The sequence below is a fragment of the Anolis carolinensis genome, chromosome 4 (assembly GCF_035594765.1).
Source record: "Anolis carolinensis isolate JA03-04 chromosome 4, rAnoCar3.1.pri, whole genome shotgun sequence".
NCBI lineage: Eukaryota > Metazoa > Chordata > Lepidosauria > Squamata > Dactyloidae > Anolis > Anolis carolinensis.
Window position 1 is genome coordinate 11,794,721 of NC_085844.1, and position 11,638 is coordinate 11,806,358.

The window sequence follows — 11,638 nt, forward strand, 5'->3', positions numbered from 1 at the left end:
CCATTCTCAAGATTCTTGTCTTCCTTGGTGGTATCATTATTTATCTGCTGTTTTTGACATACAGTGTAAAACTGGTTAATTTCTAAAAAGAAAAAGAAAAAAAGAAAATTAATTCTAATAAACAAATCTGAAACCCCATGAAAATTGATTTAGCCAGATCAGCATGTTTTCCAAACTACTACTGTGATGTCTAGGAAAGGAAGCTTGTCTCACTGGAAATTGTTTTTGCGGTTATACTATGGTGTTTGGACCATGGCACAAAAGGATGGAGTCCTCCCGTCTCCAGTCAAGATAACCCTAGGCCACTTCAGCCATCAAATGGCCTCACCAGTTTCCTCCATCTGTCCAGTCACCACACAGAAAGGCCATCTGACTCTGCCTTATTGGTCCATCAGCCTTCTTTGCTTCTGGGATTTTACGTGTATGCTCTAAATGGGTTCCTGAGTCAACTCAAACACAAATGACCTCCTATATATACAATTGAAAATGAATCAGTTCAGTAAATAATATATCTGGCAAATTAATATACTGTTTAAATTCACAGTAATATCGAACACCATCAAATGGATTGTCCCATATACATAGAAATGCAGTCGGCGTTAAATTCACAGTAATAACAAGCAGCCTCAAATGGATAGTCCAATATACATTGAAGTGCAATCGGCGTTGTATATTCTATTGCCGAGAAGAGTAAGTTCGCCACGACCGGTTTCGGCCCTGCATCAGGCCTTCCTCTGGTGGTCTGAAAATAGTTACGTACACTAACATAAGTAACAAAATATATCCATAAAACATCATCCATTGCCTAATACTAACATGGTTCCAAACTTAACACTTGTTCTCTTTAGAGATACATGTCATTTACATTATGAAATGTATATCAAAGACACCAATAGTTACATACACAAAATATAAGTAACTACCTATCCATTGAGTAATAACTATAAACAACATTACAATATACTTACATAGTTCCAAATTTAACACTTGTTCTCCTTAGAGATACCTGTTTTTTACAGTGGAATCTAGGTCAAAGGAACAAGGAGTGGCCATAAGCATTAAAGAGTTACAAACATCCAAAAATTTGTTTTTAAACAAATTGTATATTTCTAAAACAGTATATACTCACGGGATACTCTGCTGTGTGTTAGGTTCTAATTGCGAGTATGAAAAGCATCAAGGGGTTGCCTCAATTTAAAGGGGAAGATGTTAAAGAAACAGAAAGGTTTATATGAAGATATAGAAGAAATACCACCAGATGGTGCTATGAGTACCCTTATTGTATTGGGTGTATTCAATTAGGGATTTATAGTATGCTAAGGTTCTATATATAACAACTGTATGAATTTTGTTCATTTAAGCCCTGTGGATGTTCTGTCCGTAATCTGAAAATCCAATATGTTTCCCTTTGCAAAAGTTTATTATTGAAGTCCATATGTTTGGATTGTGATACTACTTCTAGTATGTGGTATTTGAATGATTCAGGACTATGCTGTAGATCACAGAAATGTTTGTACAGTATGGATTCTCTGACATGATTTCGTATTTTGCTCCTGTGCTCTATAATTCTGCTCTTAACTTCTCGACGAGTCTGCCCCACATATGATAAATTACAATCACAAATTATCATGTAAATAACCCCTTTGGTTGTACAGGTGGCAAAATGGGGAAATTTAAATTCGAATGATAGATGTTGGTGTGTCAAGATTTTGGTCTCTATCAATTGGCTGCATACTGAACAATGATGGCAGCGATAGTTGCCCACCAGATTAGATTTTACAGTCCGGGGCCTATTGGTTATGTTTGAATGTACCAATATATCCCCAATATTCCTTGTTCTTTTATATGCTACCAAAGGGGGTCTATCACATCCAGGGATGTCTCTTATTAAGTTCCAGTACTTTTTAACAGTTTTGATGGCTAGATTGGACAAACTTGTAAGTGTGAGTGGCCATATCAATCTGTCTACTCCTGGTCTAATTTTGTCCTCTAGGAGTTTAGATCTAGGAATACTGGCAACCTTCGAGTAGGCTGATTGTATTATGGACTCTGGGTAACCTCGATTTCTGAACCTGCTTTTTGTCTCTTCCATTTCCCGATTGAAGTCCTGTAGGGTAGAGGAGTTGCGTTTAATCCTGAGCATCTGTGTAAAGGGTAAATTATTTTTTAATGCCCAATGATGGTAACTGTTGTAATGTAACAAGGAGTTTCTATCAGTGGTTTTTCGGTGGTTACTCACTTTCAATCGATCATTTTCCTTTGTAACCACGACATCTAGAAAAATCAAGGATGTAGAACTGATGTTTCCTGTAAATTTAATTTTGAGGTGAATTGTATTGATCCAGGATAATAACGTTACTGCCTCCTGATGTGAATTAACAATGATAAAGATATCATCAATAAATCTACAATATTTGATAATGCCGTCCGCTACAGGGTTCTTTGTGTGATTCAAGATAGTTTCATTCTCCAAATTATCCATGAATAAATTGGCTATCGCTGGCGCGACAGGACTGCCCATGGCTACACCTTGTATTTGGAAATAGTATTTTTCATCAAACTTGAAGTAATTTTTTTCAAGAATAATATCAAGAAGATCCAACAAAAAAAAGGTGGGAGGGTGGTGATTAGGCCTCCTGTTCAAGGTTGATTCACATATATATCGTGCCTCCTCTAACGGAATATTGGTATACAGTGATATTACATCTACAGACATCAGGACTGCATCTGTTGGGATCACCAAGGATTCAATAATGTTAATAAAATGTTTTGTATCTCTAACATAGGAAGAAGTCTGTTTCACAAAAGGTTGTAAATAGTGGTCCACAAATTTAGCTAGTGGTTCTAAGACTGAGCCCGATCCGGATACAATAGGACGGCCAGGTACCGGTCTAATGTTTTTATGTATTTTGGGTAGAGTATATAGTACAGGGATTCTGGGCCATGGTGTATGTAGAAATTTATATACATCCTCTGATATATATCCAAGTGCCAGCCCTTCCAATGTCACCGTTCTTATAATTGACTGGATATGGTGTGTAGGGTCCCGTTCTATATTGAGATAATGTTCTCTTACAGATAATTGTCTATGGATCTCATCCATATAATCAGTGCGGTTCATTAATACTATGGCTCCACCTTTATCAGCTGGCTTCCAAACCAGATCTTTGTCATTAGCTAAATTGTGAAGGATGTGCCATTCCTTACTGGAAAAATTTGTACTGTATGATCTTTTTTGCTTTATAATTGTACAACATAATTCTTCAGATACTGTCTTCTCAAAAACTCTGAGGCCAATATGGTCAGTCGTAGGAAAAAAATTACTCCGTGGTTTGAAAGTGGAGGTAGTAGGGTTTATTTTGGTTCCAAAATGATGTCTTAATCTAATGGTGCGAAATAACCTAGCTAATTCTATTCGCATCCTAAATGGATTATACTTAGGTTTAGGGACAAATGATAGACCTTTGTTGACAACCTCCCTCTCTTGAGGGGTTAGAACTCTTCTAGATAAATTCACGACTAGGTCTTCCGTTTGGCATTTGGAGCCTCTTGAAAAAAACGATTGGGTCTATTCCTAGTACGCCCCGTACGTCTGGGTACCCGAATGTTATCACTCCCAGTAGAGGCCATGCTACGTCCTGAACTGTCTGACATGGATTCTGTGTCTTCTTCAGAAGTATATTCACTAAACCTTACTTGTTTTTTAGAATATTGGCGTTTAGAGTATAGCCACTGGTAAACTCTGTTATTGTTGTAATCATTTTCATCCCGCTCAAACTTTTTAAGTTTGAAAGATCTAAGTTGTTGGGAAAATTCTTTAAGTTTACATGTGAGGGTGTCCAAATCAGTTTTAAACTGGTCCTCAGAGTTGAGTCTCTCCAATATAACCTGAGTTTGGGTTCTTACATTGGCAATTTCATCATTGGAGCGTGCAATAAGTAAGAGCATCAAATCCTGCGAGCACTTATTGAGAATTGCCACCCATTTTTGATTAAAGGATTCATCATCATGAAACATTCCTGGGGGTTTAAAAATCCGTAATCCCCTAGGAATTCTGTTAGCTCTGATATAGTTTTGATGATAAATTTAAGTTTTGATGATAAATTTAAGGAATCCTTAATCAAAGACAGATCATTGTTTGAATCTGGGGAATCTACTTCTGGTAACCCCAACACGGCAACAGGCATAAGGGAGTATGAAAAACTGAAACGCAGAGAGATTAGATTAGATTTACATGCTTCAACATTGGCAGAATATATCAGAGCTAACAGAATTCCTAGGGGATTACGGATTTTTAAACCCCCAGGAATGTTTCATGATGATGAATCCTTTAATCAAAAATGGGTGGCAATTCTCAATAAGTGCTCGCAGGATTTGATGCTCTTACTTATTGCACGCTCCAATGATGAAATTGCCAATGTAAGAACCCAAACTCAGGTTATATTGGAGAGACTCAACTCTGAGGACCAGTTTAAAACTGATTTGGACACCCTCACATGTAAACTTAAAGAATTTTCCCAACAACTTAGATCTTTCAAACTTAAAAAGTTTGAGCGGGATGAAAATGATTACAACAATAACAGAGTTTACCAGTGGCTATACTCTAAACGCCAATATTCTAAAAAACAAGTAAGGTTTAGTGAATATACTTCTGAAGAAGACACAGAATCCATGTCAGACAGTTCAGGACGTAGCATGGCCTCTACTGGGAGTGATAACATTCGGGTACCCAGACGTACGGGGCGTACTAGGAATAGACCCAATCGTTTTTTTCAAGAGGCTCCAAATGCCAAACGGAAGACCTAGTCGTGAATTTATCTAGAAGAGTTCTAACCCCTCAAGAGAGGGAGGTTGTCAACAAAGGTCTATCATTTGTCCCTAAACCTAAGTATAATCCATTTAGGATGCGAATAGAATTAGCTAGGTTATTTCGCACCATTAGATTAAGACATCATTTTGGAACCAAAATAAACCCTACTACCTCCACTTTCAAACCACGGAGTAATTTTTTTCCTACGACTGACCATATTGGCCTCAGAGTTTTTGAGAAGACAGTATCTGAAGAATTATGTTGTACAATTATAAAGCAAAAAAGATCATACAGTACAAATTTTTCCAGTAAGGAATGGCACATCCTTCACAATTTAGCTAATGACAAAGATCTGGTTTGGAAGCCAGCTGATAAAGGTGGAGCCATAGTATTAATGAACCGCACTGATTATATGGATGAGATCCATAGACAATTATCTGTAAGAGAACATTATCTCAATATAGAACGGGACCCTACACACCATATCCAGTCAATTATAAGAACGGTGACATTGGAAGGGCTGGCACTTGGATATATATCAGAGGATGTATATAAATTTCTACATACACCATGGCCCAGAATCCCTGTACTATATACTCTACCCAAAATACATAAAAACATTAGACCGGTACCTGGCCGTCCTATTGTATCCGGATCGGGCTCAGTCTTAGAACCACTAGCTAAATTTGTGGACCACTATTTACAACCTTTTGTGAAACAGACTTCTTCCTATGTTAGAGATACAAAACATTTTATTAACATTATTGAATCCTTGGTGATCCCAACAGATGCAGTCCTGATGTCTGTAGATGTAATATCACTGTATACCAATATTCCGTTAGAGGAGGCACGATATATATGTGAATCAACCTTGAACAGGAGGCCTAATCACCACCCTCCCACCTTTTTTTTGTTGGATCTTCTTGATATTATTCTTGAAAAAAATTACTTCAAGTTTGATGAAAAATACTATTTCCAAATACAAGGTGTAGCCATGGGCAGTCCTGTCGCGCCAGCGATAGCCAATTTATTCATGGATAATTTGGAGAATGAAACTATCTTGAATCACACAAAGAACCCTGTAGCGGACGGCATTATCAAATATTGTAGATTTATTGATGATATCTTTATCATTGTTAATTCACATCAGGAGGCAGTAACGTTATTATCCTGGATCAATACAATTCACCTCAAAATTAAATTTACAGGAAACATCAGTTCTACATCCTTGATTTTTCTAGATGTCGTGGTTACAAAGGAAAATGATCGATTGAAAGTGAGTAACCACCGAAAAACCACTGATAGAAACTCCTTGTTACATTACAACAGTTACCATCATTGGGCATTAAAAAATAATTTACCCTTTACACAGATGCTCAGGATTAAACGCAACTCCTCTACCCTACAGGACTTCAATCGGGAAATGGAAGAGACAAAAAGCAGGTTCAGAAATCGAGGTTACCCAGAGTCCATAATACAATCAGCCTACTCGAAGGTTGCCAGTATTCCTAGATCTAAACTCCTAGAGGACAAAATTAGACCAGGAGTAGACAGATTGATATGGCCACTCACACTTACAAGTTTGTCCAATCTAGCCATCAAAACTGTTAAAAAGTACTGGAACTTAATAAGAGACATCCCTGGATGTGATAGACCCCCTTTGGTAGCATATAAAAGAACAAGGAATATTGGGGATATATTGGTACATTCAAACATAACCAATAGGCCCCGGACTGTAAAATCTAATCTGGTGGGCAACTATCGCTGCCATCATTGTTCAGTATGCAGCCAATTGATAGAGACCAAAATCTTGACACACCAACATCTATCATTCGAATTTAAATTTCCCCATTTTGCCACCTGTACAACCAAAGGGGTTATTTACATGATAATTTGTGATTGTAATTTATCATATGTGGGGCAGACTCGTCGAGAAGTTAAGAGCAGAATTATAGAGCACAGGAGCAAAATACGAAATCATGTCAGAGAATCCATACTGTACAAACATTTCTGTGATCTACAGCATAGTCCTGAATCATTCAAATACCACATACTAGAAGTAGTATCACAATCCAAACATATGGACTTCAATAATAAACTTTTGCAAAGGGAAACATATTGGATTTTCAGATTACGGACAGAACATCCACAGGGCTTAAATGAACAAAATTCATACAGTTGTTATATATAGAACCTTAGCATACTATAAATCCCTAATTGAATACACCCAATACAATAAGGGTACTCATAGCACCATCTGGTGGTATTTCTTCTATATCTTCATATAAACCTTTCTGTTTCTTTAACATCTTCCCCTTTAAATTGAGGCAACCCCTTGATGCTTTTCATACTCGCAATTAGAACCTAACACACAGCAGAGTATCCCGTGAGTATATACTGTTTTAGAAATATACAATTTGTTTAAAAACAAATTTTTGGATGTTTGTAACTCTTTAATGCTTATGGCCACTCCTTGTTCCTTTGACCTAGATTCCACTGTAAAAAACAGGTATCTCTAAGGAGAACAAGTGTTAAATTTGGAACTATGTAAGTATATTGTAATGTTGTTTATAGTTATTACTCAATGGATAGGTAGTTACTTATATTTTGTGTATGTAACTATTGGTGTCTTTGATATACATTTCATAATGTAAATGACATGTATCTCTAAAGAGAACAAGTGTTAAGTTTGGAACCATGTTAGTATTAGGCAATGGATGATGTTTTATGGATATATTTTGTTACTTATGTTAGTGTACGTAACTATTTTCAGACCACCAGAGGAAGGCCTGATGCAGGGCCGAAACCGGTCGTGGCGAACTTACTCTTCTCGGCAATAGAATATACAACGCCGATTGCACTTCAATGTATATTGGACTATCCATTTGAGGCTGCTTGTTATTACTGTGAATTTAACGCCGACTGCATTTCTATGTATATGGGACAATCCATTTGATGGTGTTCGATATTACTGTGAATTTAAACAGTATATTAATTTGCCAGATATATTATTTACTGAACTGATTCATTTTCAATTGTATATATAGGAGGTCATTTGTGTTTGATTTTACGTGTATGGCCATCAATACACCCTATGACCAGAAAGTATCTAAAGTCCCTTTCCAGCTTGAGGGAACTGAGGAAGGGAGGGAATCAAGGGAGTGAAAGAAGAATTGCTTTTTGAAAATTATTTTCTTCAAGGACTGTGGGGAAACTCTTTCTGATTCAACTCAAGTAACCATTCCAGCCTGTTTGGAGAAATTCCTTAAAACTGGACGGCCATCTCTTGGGAGTGCTTTTGTTGCATGTCTTGGGGTGGGATTGGATGGCCCTTGTGCTCTCTCCCATCTTTATGATTCTATAAGAACACCATAGTCTATTGCATCCCAATCAATCCTCATTCTTCACAGTGGCAGCTTCCCAGTAAGTCAGATCTAGAGTTGGATCAGGCTGTAAGATGCCACTTAGCTATGCAATCAAGGCATTTAAGTAGCTGCTCTCAAATGCCAACAGAAATATTTTATAAATTCACCCAATAGGAACAACACTTCCAAAATGTGAGGATGAAACAAATAAAGATTTACATCTTCACACCCTGCACTAGAAAGAGATCACTGAACAGTGGAATGTATCCAGATTTGCTGTACTTAGAATAAATAAGTAATTTATGGTTGTTGATTTCTACTTGCTCCAAGACTTTCGTTTCAGCCCAGTGATTCCATTCTGAATGCAAACCAGCTGTACTATAAAAATATTCTGTATCCACTCTCTGCTGAACTGACTAGGATTATTGGCTACATATGAATATATACATGCAAAGAGGGAAAGAGAAACCAAGAGATAGCAGGACAGAAAGTTCTATTGGAAAACAATCACTTAAAGTGGTAGGAGGCGGAAAATGAAATAACTGATCAAAGAGCACATTTGTTTAGAATAACATACCATGTGCAGAAATTAAAAGAACAATGTTTTTGGCTGACAGACCTAATCTCCTTTGGAAAGAGAAAATCTAAAAATAAAAGCCACCTTTTGTCAAAAATCAATAAAACACCGTTTGACTATCATTGCAAAGCAAAGCAAGTAAAAATTGTATTCTGAAGCGAGTGAAAATTCTAGGTCATTTCCAGGAGAAAAATAAGTGGAAATACTGTTAAGAGACAACTAGTCTAAGATAATAAGCAAATGACAGATTAAAAAAACTTGCACTCAGTAATGACTAATCTCTAAAGTACAGTATCTGTATCTATCTATATCTATATCTATCTATATCCATAATAAAAGTAAAAACCCGTATGTGGCACGGGCGACACACAGACAGCCTCCAGCCTCCACAAACAGGCTACAGTTCCCAGTGTTAAGGAGCCACCAAGTCACTCCCATCCACTGACATTGCGGTTACAGCGAGCTCCATGAACATGCAGCCCAACCCCTGCCAATGTCCTTCCCAAACACTACGGCCCACCACCCAAGGAATGCTTTCGTTTGGGGACCATTTCATCCTAGATTTTGATTTTTCTTCCACCACAGGCAGGCATCCCAGGGTTCTCCATTTGTGTGGAATTTGCATGACCCCGCCTACTGCCCTTCCCTTTCAAATCTGTCTGCAGAACAAACACAGCAAAACTGAGCTGCAACTAAACTTACTGGAAATTTGTAGTTCACCCTGCATCAAGTCAGAGCACTGTGACTCCTACTCGGGAATGTAGAGGAGTTGTAGTTCACCTACACCCAGAACGTACTATGAACCCAAACAATGATGGCTCTGGGCCAAACTTGCCATGCATACCTGATATACCCAGATTTGAATACTGGTGGGTTTTGAGTGGAATTGGCCTGGACATTTGGGAGTTGTAGGTACTGGGATTTATAGCTCACCTGCAATGAATGGGCACTCCGAACCCCTCCGATGATGGACCAGGACCAAACTTGGCACACAGAACCCCCATAACCAAAAGAACATATTGCACAAGTTTTGAGGAAAGGGGGTTATAGTTCACCTGCATCCAGAGAAACAGTGGCCCCCACCGACAATGGACCAGGACCAAACTTTGCACAGAGAAGCCTCATGACCAACTGAACATACTGCAGGGGTTTGTGGGCCTTGATTTTGGGAGTTGTAGTTCATATGCATCCAAAGAGCACTGAACCCAGTCAACGACTGTCACGACCCAGGCTACAGAGCACCAAAAACCATGCACAGAGGCCAGAATCTATCTAATATCTTTATTAAGGAAATATATATAGTTAATAAAAGCAAGTGTATGAAATAGTCCAGAAGTAGACCTTTCAGGAAAGGTCAAAATTAGTCCCAAGAAACAATGTCCAATATGAAATATTAAGGTCCAAAGTTGTAATCCAATAACCGAAACACTCACTTGCCAAGCAAGTGAGGGGAGATGACAAGGTCCTTTAGTCCATGAACTTGAGCAAGGCTAGGAAATAACTTGATACTTGGAACACAAGGCTTGATTCAAGGCAACAAGGTAACGAGGAGCAAGAACAAGATCCGTGGAATTACTTGGCAAAATCCGGGAAAACGAAGCAAGGCTGAGCCCTGGAAAACAAGGCAAGGTCCGCGAAGGTAAACAAGGCTGGAAACAGGAGCGAAGGCTTGGAATCAGGGACAAGGCTTGAAACAGGAACGAGGCTTGGAAACGGAGCGCGCTGTCCACACACAACTTACTCCAGTAGCTGACGAATTGACTCCGCAAGAACCCTTTGTGGGTAAAACACCTAAATAGGGTCTAGTTTTCCCACCAAAGAGCAGTTCTCTGGGGAACCAGAAACGAAAGCTAATCTCTGAGTCCAGATGCATGACTCCTTAAGGTTTCCCATGGAAAGCAGGCTTAATCAGCTGAATTCTTAGCAGCTATCCTAGCACTCCTACGAGAGGCCGCTTGAACTCCTCTCTGATGTTTACAAAACTCGTGGCGAGAAAACACAGGAGATTTAGACTCAGGGCTTGTTTGACAGATTTCTGGAAGACAAATCTCTTGCAGGTGCAAGGTTCCCAAATCTGGCTGGGAAGGTTCCAATTCTGACTGAGACGGTGAAAAACCCAAGTTCTCCTCTTCATCTGGGACTACAGTGCCATGAACGGGACTACATGGCCCATGACTCATCACAACGACGGATTTGGACCAAACTTGGCACACAGACTCAACATAGCCTGCTGTGGATACTGACAGATGTTTCAGGACAATTGCCCCGGGAATCTGGGAGTTGTAGTACTTCATCCCCCATCCATAAAGCACTGCAGCCAGGCGATGACCAGCCAGTGACAGATCTGGACCACACTTGGTACACGAATAACAGGCTCCTGGGCATGGGAAAATGGAATGAGAGCACCTTCCCATGGCCAGAACTTGAGCATCGCCTCCAGATGCCAGAGATAAAAAAACAGAAAGACCTTTACTTGTGTCTGTGTATTTCGTTGTGCAAAAAACATTTTTATTTATTTATTTATTAGACTTGTATACCGCTACTCCCAGTTTGGCTCGGAGCGGTTTACAGAAATAGATTAAAACAATACAATTAGCTTTAAAATAACAATAAACATTGAATGTTTGTCTCATAAATGTTCTGTAATCCACTCCGAGTCCCTCCAGGGAGATAAAGTGGAATATACATGAAATGTGTTGTTGTTGTTGTTGTTGTTGTTGTTGTTGTTGTTGTTGTTATTGTTGTTGTTGTTGTTATGACACATCAAACAAGATAGATATGCTGGATTTCGTATCACAAAATCACAAGTCAAACACTTCCCAAGTGTCTAGGACTGTGTGATGTATTTTTGGATGATGCATGCAGATCCCAGTAGGATGGCCTTTT

General features: G+C 38.7%; 2 protein-coding genes across 2 annotated transcripts; one reads left to right on the top strand and one right to left on the bottom strand.

Annotated features, from left to right (window-relative positions):
• Positions 1-509: 509 nt before the first annotated feature.
• Positions 510-4,064, bottom strand: LOC134298779 (uncharacterized). The gene is made up of 2 exons (XM_062980000.1): positions 969-4,064; positions 510-742 (listed from the first exon to the last, which is right to left on the bottom strand). The coding sequence occupies exon 1, from the start codon at positions 3,419-3,421 to the stop codon at positions 1,325-1,327; it is 2,097 nt and encodes a 698-aa protein (XP_062836070.1). The 5' UTR covers positions 3,422-4,064; the 3' UTR covers positions 510-742; positions 969-1,324.
• A 30-nt stretch (positions 4,065-4,094) lies between these two features.
• Positions 4,095-7,816, top strand: LOC134298780 (uncharacterized). The gene is made up of 2 exons (XM_062980001.1): positions 4,095-7,357; positions 7,584-7,816. The coding sequence occupies exon 1, from the start codon at positions 4,905-4,907 to the stop codon at positions 6,999-7,001; it is 2,097 nt and encodes a 698-aa protein (XP_062836071.1). The 5' UTR covers positions 4,095-4,904; the 3' UTR covers positions 7,002-7,357; positions 7,584-7,816.
• The last annotated feature ends 3,822 nt before the right edge of the window (positions 7,817-11,638 follow it).

Coding starts and splice junctions, on each gene's coding strand:
- LOC134298780 (XM_062980001.1), top strand. CDS start 4,905: ATGCGAATAGAATTAGCTAGGTTATTTCGCACCATTAGATTAAGACAT.
- LOC134298779 (XM_062980000.1), bottom strand. CDS start 3,421: ATGCGAATAGAATTAGCTAGGTTATTTCGCACCATTAGATTAAGACAT.